This window comes from Saimiri boliviensis, chromosome 1 (assembly GCF_048565385.1).
Source record: "Saimiri boliviensis isolate mSaiBol1 chromosome 1, mSaiBol1.pri, whole genome shotgun sequence".
In the NCBI taxonomy this organism is placed as follows: domain Eukaryota; kingdom Metazoa; phylum Chordata; class Mammalia; order Primates; family Cebidae; genus Saimiri; species Saimiri boliviensis.
In genome coordinates, this window is record NC_133449.1 from 36,389,918 (window position 1) to 36,405,003 (window position 15,086).

The following is a 15,086-nucleotide window of genomic DNA, read 5'->3' on the forward strand; positions in this document are numbered from 1 at the left end:
TGCGATTGCCACTGAACACCACCTTTGTGTTTAGATCAACCCAGATGTAAGCAGCTACATGTGGACCTGACGATGCCCTCATCCTCCTTTCTACAGGACACCAGGCATACGACCCATGAGTGATTCCTGCCACCCTCTCCCACTATGCCTTTTGCCACAGATGTAAATTGACGAACCCCCAATTTAAGCTGAAGCTCTCACTAAAAGGGACCTGCTGTTTAATTTTTAAAAACATTTATCGAGCCTACTTTAGGTCAGACACTGTGCTATGCATTAGAACTACAAGCATGAATCAAATATTTTCAAATTCTAGAATTATGCTGCTGGGGCTTTTGCCTTCCCAGGTCCCACACTCTCCCCCTCCAGAGTCATCAGCAATGCCACTGCCTCCTACACACTGGGTCCCCCATGGCCAGCCCTTACCCCTCCTACCAGGGTTCTCGGAGTTGGGGCAGGCCACTCCTGCTGTATTCTTAGAGGAGGCAGGGGTGGCGGGCTCCTGATAATTCAAGTTAAAACCCAGTAGCTTTTCCTTGGAACCATCCTTATGCTGGTTGTCTTCATGGTACCATGAGCTATGTTTGAGTCAAAGAAGTTTCACTAGTCTGGAAACCGAATCATGGAGTTAAGTTGTTTCCAAGAGAAAAGGCTTAGATGGTAACTCATTTCTAAACCTGGGACTGTCAATGCTTCGTTGGCATGATGGCTCATGCCCAGGACCCCAGACTGCCCTCAGCCTTCTCTGAGAGTCCTTGGGCAGTGTGCTGCCAGCATGGTGACACCCTGGGTACAGCTGCTGCACCTCACCCTCTTAGTGCCCCTGACTTCAGTACAGCAAGAAGCAGCTCTCCAGGGAAAGTGCAGCCCTTGGGACATGAAGCCAGGTGAAGGGAAGGGACGCCTAGAGATTCCGCTGGCTCCAGAGACCTGCTGCCTTTCAGAGCCACTTCCTCCTAAAACCTACACCCTAGGGGAGTCACTGGGAAGAAACCAGGGAGCTGAAGGGCCACATGGGCTTCTGTCTAATAAAACGTGAGCGCCCTAAGTGCCATGTGTTGCAGCTCCTTCTTGGCTCCTGTGTTGGTGACTTCTAGGTGTACAGAAGGAGCTGGAACTGGCACCAAGATCATACCATGCTTCTGGGCCCTTTGGAAGACTTGAATACATTAGCATGAGTTGCAGGTAGCTGGGTCAGGCCGAGCTCTTCAGTGGCCTAACCAAGCACCCTGAGATTCTAATGCGATGACGACTCCTTCTGGTGTGTGATAAGCAGATGGTGGTTAGGTGTAGGCTTTGGAGCCTGCCTGCCTGGGCTTAAAGTTCTGTTCTGCCACTCCATATGCATGAGTTTTCTCACCTGTAAAACGAGATCATAGTCGCACCTAACTCACAGGATGACTGTGACTTAATAGGTAGGAAGTGCTCACTCAGTACCTAACACTAAGCAAACTCTCCATAAACACCAATGGCTTCTACATTTTTACCCCAGAAATCGTTCAGAACCAATACATCTTTTTTTTTTTTAATTTCCAACTTGTATTTTAAGTTCAGAATACAGGTGCCAAATGTGCAGGTTTGTTACATTAAGTAAATGTGTGCCATGATGGTTTGCCACACCGATCAACCCATCACCTAGGTATTAAACCCAGCATCCATTAGCTATTCTTCCTGATGCTCTCCCTCCCCCCACCTCCCAACCCTCCAACAGGCCCCAGTGTGTGCTGTTCCCCACCATGTGTCTGCGTGTTCTCATCATTCAGTTCCCACTTGTAAGTGAGAATATGCAGTATCAGAACCAACACTTCCTTTAGACATGACTGGATCTATGAGATGACCAAGCAAGAATTGTCACAGAAACATAAAAATAATTCCCTGGTTTTCTAAGAGTGACTTACACTTTTCAGAGCACTTCTGAACACGTTTACCTCTTTCGAGTCTCCTCCATGTGACAGTGCAGGGAAGGTCTTTATGACCTCAGCCCTACACTGGGTAAAACTGGAGGCAAACTGGAAAGAAGGTAAGTGAGCCCTACCCAGGCCCCCAGCTGGTCTTTGGTAGACCCAGGATAGGCTCCTGGCGTCTTTCTTCCTGATGCCACCCTGTTCCTCCTTGATGCCTGAATATAAACGTTCTCACAAATTTACTTCTCAGTACTACTGAGTCCAAAACACACCAAGTCTCAGCTGTCCAAATATTTTTCAGCCTTTGGCTTTTGGATGCATGTAATTTGGTTCAAACTTGTCCCAAACAAAATAAAAGTGGCATTAATAGAAGGACAGGCTTCCAGGACAGGAGCAAGAGGCTTGGAAATCCCTGATGTTGGAGGACTGTTTATCTCCTGATAAAGTAATAGAGCACCCAGTATTCTAATCTTCCTGACATTCAAGGGTGCATCGGAAAAAGAAAAAAGAAAAGAAACCCTTGGGCAAAAACGGAGAGAAGCCACCAGCACATTTTTTTTATGAAAAGGGTAAAGTGCATATTTTCACCAGTAGGTGGCGATAAAGCAATAGGGCTAAAGAAGCAGAGCGTTCTTAAGCAGAAATGTTTAAGCCTGTCATAAATATTTTGAATGTGGTGACTATCTTGCTCAATCTGCTTCTGTTACTTACAAAGAAATTACGGTTCACAAAGGGTATGTGACTAGCTCAAGGTCACACATCTGGTTAATGAGTGAACTAAACTCAGGTCTCACCATTAAACCAGAATGTGCAAGGACGGAATGCCTTTCAACACTGCCTGCCATCTTTATCACATAAAGAAAAAGATCACCTTTTTTCAGTGTGTTAGTAATTTCAGCTGGCAGAGAAGCTGAGAGCCTTTAAGAAATAAAACAGTTGATCATGCTCTCAACCTTCTGAGCTAAGATGAACAAGGAAGAAACGGGGGGGGGGGGGGACATGGAAAACAGAGGGGAGGAGGGAGAGAGGCAGAAAGAAAGGGAAGCAGCCATTTCTGTGTTATGAGGCTTCCTGACACATCTGTGCTGCCCCTGAGCCCCTCTCAGCCATGATTTTCCCAAAAAGATCAGAGATTATTGGGTAAGACTCTCCCCTCCCCTCTACCCCTTCTACTTTATCAGCACCCGTTTGTGGTGAAGGCCATTAAACATCTAACTGCATATAGACCCAGGTGCTACTTTCCTTTATTCTGCTTGAGTCACACAGTGAGAAGAAGAATCTCAGTAAATAAGTGTATTGCCTGTTCCCGGAAGGGGCCATATTTGTTCTGTGTAGTCCAAGGAAGAGAATTCGAACAGGAGGGACAAATGTACCTAGAACGAGATTAAGCACATAGTGAGTGCTTAATAAGTGTGGATGTATTAATAGATGGGAAAGGATTTAGGGCAAAAGATTCAGTCTCAATAATGCAAGAAGGAACCTACTACTTTGGTTGAATATGTAAGGAACCCGTCTCTGGAGGTATTCAAGCACTAGCCAGCCACTCACAGGCAGGGATGTCGTAAAAACAGGCTGGGAGGTGGTTGGGAATGGACGAACTTTTAGTTCCTTTTGAATCCCAGGATTCCTATTATTCCAAGATTCTTGGTGCATAATGAAAGAGAAACTGGTAAAGACGTTTATGAAAAAAATCATACAGATTTCAGGTTGCTTCATCCAAAATTCTGGCCCTCTGTTCCTTTATTGAACTTTTGGACACAACTAGAAAACCTTATCATCCCGGCAATTCACTCGAGAGTTTCTGATTTGGTTTAAGTAACAAGGTTGTTTCTTTTCAATTTTGAAAATCAGGAGAAACGGACTTACTGAAACCTGGATCGGTCCTTTTAGATGAAGGTAATTATACAGCCCAACCTCTTGGCCATGCCTGGATTAAGACGCACAGGATAACAGAACTGAGAGTCCAATAATCCAGCTGGTGGCAGAGTGGCGGAGCTGGGCCAGCGTAGGATTTCTAGTGGCTCCCGCCTCTGACTTAAGGGTCCTGCAAAGGGCCATTGAAACTCCCTCCCTAGGAAGGCCGGGGTAAGGAGCAACAGTGGGTAACAACAGGGAGAAAGGAAACGTGAAGACAAAAAGCCAGAAGGGAGCTAGTTTCCCACCCTCAGAATGGCTTTTGGACCCTCGCTCCATCTGGCAGCACACTTTTAACTTCCTCCATCTCCACTTCCTTTTTTGCAAAATGGCGCTCAGCTTTTCCCTTCACAAGAATGGGCGTTGTTCGCTGTCTGCTGCATTACACGTTTGAAACTCCAACAAACACGACCTTCCAGCTCTTCGTGGGAGGGAAGGTTTTACTGGCAGGGGAAGGAGGCGAAGGAGAGGACTCCGCCTCTGGACTCGTATTTCTCCCCTTCCTCCGACGCCGAGCCTTGGGGCGTTTCCGGGACAGGCTCCTGGCTGGGAAACGCTGTTAGGCACCCAAAGTGAATGTTTAAAATGATGTGAGGAAGTGGGATGAGCTAGCTGACCTTTAATGGAAGGATGAAATCATGTGCTTTGCAAACTGGAAAAAATAACGAGGCAGGAGAAAACTCACCGCAGCCAGGCACGAGCACAGGCCCCAGCACCTTCCGCCGCTCCCGGGGAATGCCGGAACTTCCGGGCGCCCTAAAAATGGGGAGACTCACTTCCGGCACTGCAAGTGCGCTCTGCCTGGGAAGACCGTTCGTCTTACCAGGCCATAAAGGGATTCGCTTTTATTGTCTTTATTTCTTTAAATGGTATATTTATGAACTTGGCTCCCACATAAATGGTTCTAAAGACACCCCCCTTCCCCAAGGCTGAAACGCAACTCACAAAGACAGCTTCTGAGAGCATGAAACGTTTTTGTGCCTCTACTTCTAGTCTCAAACAGCTGGAAGGGAGGAGTTGCATTATAAGCCCTCTTATTTGAGTTGCTTTTTAAAAAGCGATCTTCCTCCAGTCCATATCCAGTCCTCATTAGCTTGTCCTCCTGTGCCTTACTCATCTTCCTTCATTGTCTCAATCACCAAATGTTGACTGAGGACCTACAGGACCTTGGCACGGTTACGGGTTTATTCGAGCAAGACGCATCCTGTGGCCTCAAGATTTTGAGAATTTTGCAGAGGCATAATTGATGATGGCAAAGTGCTTAACGCTTTCAGATAAGAAAACTAAGGCTCAGAATAAAGAATAAATTAACAGGAGCCGAACTCAAGTCTTCTGATTTCAAATCCCCTAGCAGAGTACTATGTTTTTAATAGGCTGTAAGTAAATATTAATTTATTATTTTTCTCAGGATGGGGGTAATGTAAGCAAGAGCACAGTTAGCTTTAAGCCAAGTCCCCAAGCTGGATGTGAATATCCTTTATGTCTCCTTCCCTGGGGTAAGGCCAGCTGCTTCCTGTGCTTGTAAGTCACCAAAAGTTTTACTGCTGTTTCCAGGATTTGTTCCAAAAGAAGAATTGAGCACACAGTCTTTGGAGCCAGTATCCCTGGGAGATCCAAGTAAGTTAATTGACAACTAGAAACCCACGATGTCTTTGACATCTGAACTCCTCTCTCCTCTCTTCCCACTCACGCCCACTCAAACCTGCCTCTCTCTTACCATGGATCTATTTATTTCCTCTCTTCTGACACCTTGTTCTAAGGGGAAAGAGAAGCTTTTGAAGGATATGAACTGTCTATATCCATGAGGGGGAGAGGATCAAACATTTTTAACATCACTATGGCAACAGGGTGAAGAATGGGATGGAATGGAAAGACAAGGATGGATGAAAGGAGGAGATGGGCAGGTCAGTAGGGGCAAGCGTCTAGTGCAAATGATGGTGGCCAGAGCTTGGAGTTTGAAGTGGAAATGAAGATAAATGGGCAGATTCAAGAGATGCAGAGAAGGAAAGATCTATAGGATTGAAGGTGGAGGCAAGAGAAAGGGAGGAGTTGAAGGTGAGTTGAGCAACTAGGTAAATGATACTACAGTGAGGAACACTGGGGATGGAGCAGGTTTATGTCTGTCATCTTCTTCAAGACATTTGATCTGGTGGAGAGAAGACTACCCAGATCTGAAACAGCCCAATCAGAAATTTAGAGTTGTAAGACGATGAGCTATGGTTCGAAGCCAAGCTGTGAGAACAGATAATGTGACTTAGGGAGAGAGAGTCAAAAGAAATAGAAGAGTTAAACCTGAAGAACCACACTAGGTGGAGGAGAAGCCACCTGAGGATATCAGAAAGGAGGTACCAGAGAAGAAAACAAGGAAAATGGGAAAGATATAGTAGCAGCCTGCAAGGAAAGAAAGCACCTGCAAATTCCTCTCAGAAGTTACTGCTAGTCAGCCACCAATGGACAGTGAGGCTCAACCTTGCTTCATATGAGAATCACCTGAGGACACTTTTAAAATTAAAGATGCCTATCTTGCTGCCTCATACCTACTGTATCAGGTTCTCCCTAGACCTTGCTACCCAAAGTGGTCTGGAGACCAGCATCATCAGCATCACCAGGGAGCTTGTTAGAAACGCAGAATCTCAGGCTCCACCCCAGACCTGCTGGTTCTACAGGTGATACCTACAAGTGATTGATTCCTTTGCACATTTACCCTTGAGAAGCACTGTCCAGAGTGAATCCCAGGAGTCTTTATTTGTTGAAGCTCCATAAGCAACCGAGTTATGTATATTACTCTGGTATGTATCCAGGGTTAAGAAACACTGGCCTGATGTTTTGGACAACACAAATCATTAATCTATAAAATTGTTCCATGTTGAAGGAAACTAGAGCAATTAAATAAATTGGTAGATTGATTCCCATAGATACCATATCTTACTTTCTCTTGTCTTTCAACCTCTGACCTCTTCTTTATCCATAATAAATTGCTCAGGCTGAACGTCGTATAACCCAATTCTACCTGTTGGCGTTGATGTTGGCATCTTCAGCTTAGAATGTTTTCATCTCCATATGAGAAAGCCACAGGTCTCAGTTAAAACATGCCTTGAAACATGCCCTGAGCTGCAACCATTGTCATTTAAAAGAGGAGCAGGGGTATCCTGGTATCAGCCATCAGGCTAGTGAGTAACGAGAATTAAGCAAATAGAGAAACAGCTCACCTTTTTAAGACCTAACTATGAGACGAACCTGTTAATCCTGAAGACAGTTAAGATGTAAAAAACAAGGAGGAAAAACTGCCTGTGAGGAGCCAAAATAGACGCTACAATATCCACGTGTTTTATTCATGCTAAGAGAAAATCCCCTTTGGCCCTTACTCTAATTAACAAGTGTTCCCCAAAAAGACTTTACTCCAAAAGGCAAATTGAACTAATCTGCTGACATCTGGAAGGGAAACCCCGCCTCAGGAGTACTTCTCAAACTTTACTGGCACAGGAATCACCTGGGGATCTTGTTAAAATGCAGGTCTGATTCTATAGGTTTGGGTGGAGCCTGAGAGCAAACCGTAGGTGCCAGTGGGCGGCAAGCCCTAAAGAACTCCACTGCCACCTGCTGGCAACAATTCACACTGCAAGCCCAGTCAGGAAAAAAATAAGCTGGCCTCCCTTGCTTGGGGATCAACAACATGACAAGCTGTGCAGCAGTTCTGCTTCTTCTCTGCTTTACCCCAGGTTTTAGTGGCATCTTTAAACTCTGCTTCTGGATTTTATTTGCCTCTTTCAGTCTTCGTCTCAAGATCATGCTTGGGTATAGGCAGTTTGGGGGCAGCAAAGGACAAAAGAAGCCAGTTGAAAGGTAGGCACTGAACACCCAGGCAGACAGGAGGTAAAGCTTTTCTTTTGAGATTTGCTGCTGAGCCAAGGTACATCCTGATTCTAGACGGAGCGAAGTCAGCCAGTCCCAGACGAGTCCCTCTCGTCTCCTACTTCCCTGGTTTTGATTGCCAATGTAACGCTGCACGATAATAAAACACATTCCCGGGTATCACTTTTCTCCTCATCACAATTCTGTAGTAGCACTCAGCAATAAAGATTTCTCATCAGTTTTTCTGTCCAAAACTTTATCAACTCATGTTCATTTATTGCTTTCATTTTTAAACAGATTTTTTTTTAAATCGACAGCAACCCTCTCCACCTACAGAGCTTCTCCTCCTGAAGAATGGAAAGACCCCAGCCCGTGGCAACAATGCACCGTAGAGGACATGGGTGGTCGTGTGCAGATTAGAGAAGTGCAGGCCTGCCTGGCCACTGCCCCCCACCCACAATGGGCAGTGCTGGCCCCAGTGTCCTCTTGGATACACCAGCCTAGAAATTTCCAACTTTATTGTCTTTTTTTTTTCTCTATGGAACTCTATTTTGAAAATTTTTGTCTTCTAAATTGCAACTGTTAAATAATTTATTTTTCACTTTGTACTAATCAAAGGGATCTAAAGCTCCCAATAAGAACCTCTGATGAACACTGAATAGTCAGTTTTATCATACTGAGATGATATTCCTCTCTACAGCAAAGAAAACACTAATTTCTGTTTGCCTGTGTGGCTTTTCCCTAGTTTCTTTTGGTGTTTTGAGAGGGTGAAAAGAGCTTATAGCCTGTCCACCGCTTTACCTCTCTTATAACCTTCATATATCCACAGAGATCCAGAGATCCTAAGTCAGAATAACTATCCTAGTCTTCATCACAACTAAAAGAAAAAAAAAGGGAAAAAATCTAAGATAGCTATGAACAAGGGCTGACATCCTATACGTATATGTGGACAATTTCTTTGGTTGCCTTGCCCAGGGAAATGCTGAAGATTGATATCAATTTCTTATTCTACAATTACTACCCTCCCTTCAGTGCTGGCCTTGCAGATCTTTCACATCTAATAAAAATCCAACACTTATTTCTAAAGAATTAGGATGAAAGTTAAAAGCCACAAGCTCTTGAGACTCAGTCTTAGTGAATTCTCACAACTGAAAGTCTGCACTTACAAAATCTGAGCCTAGGAAACCTTTGACAGCCTTCCCAAGCTTGGCTGGGACGTCACTGCTTCTGAAACCCATAATTGTGGTGGATACATAGAGTTTTAAACAGTTATGGAAATAAGGACTAACCCAAGTCTCCAAGTCCTTGGTGCTCAGGGAAACCCCTCTGGGACATAAATAAATAAATATACCCTGTATCTTACTACCTCTTTTTCACTTTCTTTTCATTTCTCAGGGGGACTCTACTGGAGACAGAGGAACAAGTGGGTGCCCAAGTAAATGCAATGAGAGAGCATCAGAATAACAGAGTCTTTTTCCATTCCGCAGACTGCAAAGTTGACTTGTCCTTTTTAATTGATGGGAGTGCCAGCATTGGTAAACGGCGATTCCGAATCCAGAAGCAGCTCCTGGCTGATGTTGCCCAAGCTCTTGACATTGGCCCTGCCGGTCCACTGATGGGTGTTGTCCAGTACGGGTAAGTGCAGTTAATGTTCTGAATCCGGAAAGGAAGTCATGCCATGTGCTTAATTTTATGCCGCAAATATTACCAGCACGTCCTTGAACACAGATTTGTTCTCTTCTCTAATGCAAATGTAAATGAAAAAACTGAAGCAATCCAGATGCCATTTAAGAAATCTGAGACTTCCTGAAGGAAAGGACAGATTAAAAAACATTTGTAAGTAGATGGCATTTGCACTCAAGAGTATTTATTTGTCTGGAAAATAGGAGATATGGGCACGAGTGCTAACTTAGCCACTAACAAGCTGTGTGGCCTTGGGCCAGGCCTTCACCTCTCTGATCATCAGTTTCCTCATCTGTGGATCAAGAAGTTTGGACCTCCTTTCAACCCCGACTATTAGGGCATTTGTTTGCGGGACTGCACCCTGTGCTACAACCTATCCACCTATAGGTTAGACGCCTAGAAAACATGGTGCTCTAGGTTGTATGTTCTCTTTCTCCATATAACCTCAGGCCCCTGCCCTGGTGCTAGAAAAACTCACAAAGTAATGAGGAAGAATGGGTAGGAAGAGAGAGCGCCCTCACAGTCGACTGAGTACCTACGTGACTTTTCCCAACCTGTTCTATTATCTGACTTAGGGTAGAAATCAAAGGCTCATGCTGACATCCAGCCTCAATCTTTGCTCTTATTTGGCAGTAAAGTATCACTCTGATTTCAGGTATGAATAGGTTTCTCACTGATATACAGAAGTTGATAATAAACAATCAAAAGAACAAGCGTGCATAATCTTACATTTATGCATACTTTTTTTTTTTTTTTTTTTTTTTTTGAGACAAAGTCTCACTCTGTTGCCCAGTCTGGAGAGCAATGGTGTGATCTTGGCTCACTGCAACCTCTGCCTCCTGGGTTCAAGCAATTCTTCTGCATCAGCCTCCCGAGTAGCTGAGATTACAGGCATGCGCCACCACACCAGCTAATTTTTTATTTTTAGTAGAGATGGGGTTTCACCATGTTGGCCAGGCTGGTCTTGAACTCCTGACCTCAGGTGATTCGCTCACCTCGGCCTCCCAAAGTGCTGAGATTACAGGTGTGAGTCACCGTGCCCGGCCCTATACATACATCTTAATAGGTGGTCTTTTGATCAAGAATCATTGAGGGCAGGATGGTTGTCACACCTTCTACAAAGGACCATTGGGTGTGGAGGGGGCGATGGAGACGGAAAGCATCATAAACTTTGGTGCCTGTTGCTCAGAAGGTGCGGTCACAGCTCACTTACCCTCCTGAAAAGAAAAACGATTCATGCCTGGCAACACCCGCTGGGTCTCCAGTGCCATCACAGCTTTCCCAAAGGCAGCATTTTAACCAGCGTTTATTCTATCAGAGACACTAGAGTAGTTATTTTTGAGTTGTCAAGAGAAATAAATAAAAATGCTTTATTTTCACAAGAGCCTACAACATTTGTATTTTTAGAACTTAATTCCAATAACACATTTAGCACTACCTTCTATTCCTGTCAGGGAAAATTAGTAGATGAGTTAACTGGCATTTGTATGTAGTCAGATTCAACTACATAAAAATAACCAGTTGCTGCAGACGTCACCTCTCAATGTCAGGTGATCTATCCTGAAGTTTTTGAGTTGAAATAAGAAAAGTGGGATTTTGGAGGGTATTCCTGGTTTCAAAATGCCAACCGATTTTCGTTCCTGTATTACATTTTACAGACAGCCGCTGGATGGCAGGTTTTGCTAGGGAGGAAATGTGTTTTCCTGCTAAATGTCCTTAGTCAGTTGTACTGGAGGACTCAAAGCTTGGAGTGTTATCTTGCATTAAAAATAGCTGCTTTAAAAGCTTGTATATACCAGGGTTTACAGTATAATATAAAAATAAGGTGATAAATATGTCAGGGAAAAGAAAAATGGCATGAGAATAGTGTTGCTGATGAGAACATGGATTAGAGAACAGCGTAGCAGGGAAGGAGGAAAAATAAAGACGCCTTCCCCCAAAACATTCTCCCCCACATATTCCTAATGTGATCATTCACGAGCAAGAGTTTACTCTCGTGCTTTTCAGTCTCACTTTCTAAAAAATCCCTTGCTGTCTGCCTTTTTCCCAGGGTTCTTATTAGTTTGGAGCACGTAGGGAAATGCGTGTGTTTTCCACTGTTTCATGCTCACATAAACTAATCCATCATCTTCACCCTCCCCCAGCACCAGGGTGGAGTGGAAGGAACAATGAAGCACTGACAGGTGATCTGAATTCGGGCCTTAGCTCCTCTGTGTGATCTTAAGCCAGTCACTTAACCTCTCCTTGTGAGTGCTGCCGTCTGTGTAGCACGAGGGTCAGTCCAGATGATTTATTAGGGCTCTGCCAGCCCTGGCATCCTGTAATTCAGTGACCGGCTCTGTATTCAGAAGACATTCAGTAAATGAATGTGGGACTAACCGGCCAGATAGCTGCCGCTCCCTTGCTTCCAGCCTTGGGGTCGCAAGGAGGTAGGGTGATCGATGATGGATTGAGGCGTTGCACAGAGGTGATACATCCGTCCATGGAACGTGGGAAACAAAGCAAATGAGAGGGCGGCCTGAGAAGGGCGTGATGAGGCTGAGGGGGAGACACGTGTCCAGCAGAAACTGCTGTTGGTTTCGCTTGCCCAGCTTCCTCTCCTCGGGGGTCCTCTTCAATGCTCGTCATGTGCATGAGTGCATACAGAGGGAGGGAGTAGGGCATCCTGGTGATTTGGGTTCTCACCAGATTCTAACACTCTCTTTGCTTCCCCTTAAAATCATCCCTGCCCTCGTGGAATCACAGCCTGAGGCCTTAGAGAGCACCTGATTCCGCCTCTGTGTGTTGTAGTGAGGAAATGAGGCCCTACGAAGAAATGACCCGCCCATCAAGAACTAGCACTGGAAAAAGAGACTCAGGTTGAGAAGGACCTGCCAAGGGAGGAGGGCTCCGGAGCTCCGAACTGCTCCTTCCCTCTCTTCTCCCCTCCATTACCACTGCCGCTGGTCCACACAGCTTCCTGGAAGATTCTTTCCCTTGGTTTAACTTAGGAGAGCCAAGTCAGAATTTAGACGTTTACATTCAGAACTTGAAAGACAAATTTAGAAGTCTTTTAACTTCTAATAATAACACTAATATTAACCGGAAAAAGAGTTAAAGAAATAAAAATATAAGACATATAAAAATGGTCTGATTTACAAAATGCAACACATCTTGACTCCTCAGTCTACTACTCAAAGATGTTTTGGGTACAAGGAACAGAAAACTACTCCAGGTAGCCCAGGTGAAGGGAGTGTATGGAAAGCAGAGTGTTCACAGGACTGACCAGTCATTGGCCATCCCCTCCCCAACTCTGCCTGCATCTCTACACCTCTCTGCCTGGCCATTCTGATCTCTCAGCAGACCAGCATCCTCTGCCAGCCTCTTGCTTTCTGCTCCTCCATAACTTCACTTTGCACTGGCTGAGTTCCTACCTCTGGTCCAGGCCCAACAGAAGTCTCAGCCACCAGGGAACTGGGCAAGCACCCTCTCCCATCCCCCACCTGCAGGGCCCATAACCTACAATCACGTTCATCTGCAGCAACCACAGCATGCCTACCACCCTCATCACACGCCACCAGGAATAGACAGCTTTTGAGACGGAGTCAGAGAGGTATGTGACTTTCCCAAGACCACACAGCCAAATGCATGACTGGAGCAGAGGACAAATATTAGCCTTGGGTTAATCCCTAAGATGTCAAACAAAATTGTCTTCAAAGCAGAGATTTCGCTCATCTGCCAGGAAAGAGTCTGAGAGTCAATATTTGTCACCTCCCGAAGACTCAGACTGTGTGTGTGAACAAGAGGCCAAGGATCAAGCCCCCGTCTAGCACATGAATTCTAAGTTAAAATTATACACCCGAAAGGCTTATCATTGCACCTAATGCCAACAGGAACGCTGAAAGAGTAAATGAAAGAACAGCCAAGGCAAGCTGTCAGGTGAAATCTAGTAATGCGGCCAAACACCTTGCATTTGAGCTGCAGCCCAGACCCACAGGCAGACCTTCCATACACTTCCATTTTAGGCCTCCATCTCAGTATACACGGAACATAATTGCACACATTCTTTGTAATCAACCTTAGGATATCAAAATTGGAAACAGTTGTGGGATAAAGGGAACTGTTTTTTTTTTTTTCTTCATGTGAAAATCAAACAGACCTTTCCTTGCTGGTGGGTCTGTAATAGCTATCCTGTGGTTGAGCAAGTGGCGATGAATTGGCCATATCTCCTTAACCTTCCCACGTCTCAGCCCACCCACCCTCCACACCTGGACCGAAGTCACACCTTCAGCTGGGCAGAGCAGCTTCCATAGGTCATCCAAGCCACCAAGTGCAGGACAGTCAGAGTTGAGGGGAAGAAGCAAATGCCATGTCCGGTATGTCAGGCAAAATAATGACCCCAAAATTGTCACCGTCCAAATCCCTGGAACCCGGGAGTGTTTTACCTTTCAAAGCAGAAGGGACTCTGCAGCTGTGATTCAAGTTAACAACTCTGAGGTGGGGGCATTCTCCTGGATTCTGCGGGTGTTGCAGTGTGGCCACACAAGTCCTTAGACCTGGAGAGTCTTTTCCAGCTACTGTCAGTCAAAGGGAGGTGGGCTGGTGGAAGAATCATCAGAGGTGTGACATTGCTGGCTTTGAAGATGGAGGAGGGGGCAGTGAGCAAGAAGTGCGGGCGTCCTCTAGAAGCTGGAAAACTCCAGGAAACAGATTCTCCCCAGAGCCTCTAGAGAGGGACACAGCATTGTCCCCACCTTGGTTTCAGCCCGTGGAGAGCCATGTCAGACTTGGGACCTCTGAAACTCTCAACTAAGTGTGTATTGTTTAAGTCAAGTTTATGATCATTTGTTACAATAGGAAGCTAATACAACTGGCGACAAGGACCACTCTGTCTCATTCTGAGTCTGCAGCCAAGAAAAAGGGAGCGGGCGGGGCTGGGGCATGAAATGCAGCTGGGATGGGGCTGGCAGAGGTGAGTCACAGCACCCGCCCTCCGACTTCAGAGCAGGAAGGGACTGTCTGGCAGGCAGGTGCGGCCCACAAGCCACACCCCTCAGGAACACAGAGTCTCAAGGCCAAGTGAGCTGTGAATGCAGTTTGCCCAAGAATCATAAGATTCAGAGGTTTTTCTCCTTCCTCCTATGCTCTTTCTATTCCCTATGATGCAGGGCTCCTGGAAGTACATGCAAAACGACTGTGCTTGACTTCCACCCCTTCCCTTTCAGCTCTCTTCACAAATCCACTGGGTTTCTCTGGGGTCCCTGAGATCAGTCTCCCTCCAGAGAAGCAGATGGCCACCCCAGTGCCCAGTAGAACCACCTGGGGAGCTCCCAAAACTCCAGATGCCCAGACCAAACTTCACATCAGTTAAATCAGAATTTCTGAGTGTGGAGCCCAGGGATCATTATTTTTTAGAGTTCCCTCACATGATTCTGTGGTGTAACCAGAGTGAAGGTCAGAATATTCCCACAGGCCTGTGCTGTCCTCCGGTGATGTCCATGTCCCCAGAGCCCCTTGATCCCCGCAGGTGACCAGTCCAGAGGGCTGCGGGAGCTTCACCCTCCTCCCTTTCTCTACCTTTCATTTCCCTTCTCTAGACTTCTTGTTTATTTTCCTCCCTTCCTCTTATCACTGGAAGCCTTGTTGCTGATTTTTATTATTATTGTTGTTAAAGCATCCTCTAAGACATTGCTACTCAAAGTGTGAGCCACAGTATCATCTGGGAGGCTCTTAGACATGCAGAATCTCAGACCTCAC

At 45.6% G+C, this 15,086-nt stretch overlaps 1 protein-coding gene across 4 annotated transcripts in view; it reads left to right on the forward strand.

Moving 5' to 3' along the window:
• Positions 1-15,086, forward strand: part of VIT (vitrin) — a 122,732-nt gene that overhangs the window by 85,247 nt on the left and 22,399 nt on the right. For 2 of the 4 annotated variants that reach the window (XM_074395855.1, XM_010337502.2), the window contains 3 exons: positions 3,753-3,797; positions 5,370-5,432; positions 9,155-9,302. In XM_074395855.1, coding sequence (XP_074251956.1) covers positions 3,753-3,797; positions 5,370-5,432; positions 9,155-9,302 — 256 coding nt within the window. The remainder of the gene's footprint in view (positions 1-3,752; positions 3,798-5,369; positions 5,433-9,154; positions 9,303-15,086) is intronic. The other 2 variants (XM_003926817.2, XM_010337504.2) reach the window with 1 other exon arrangement.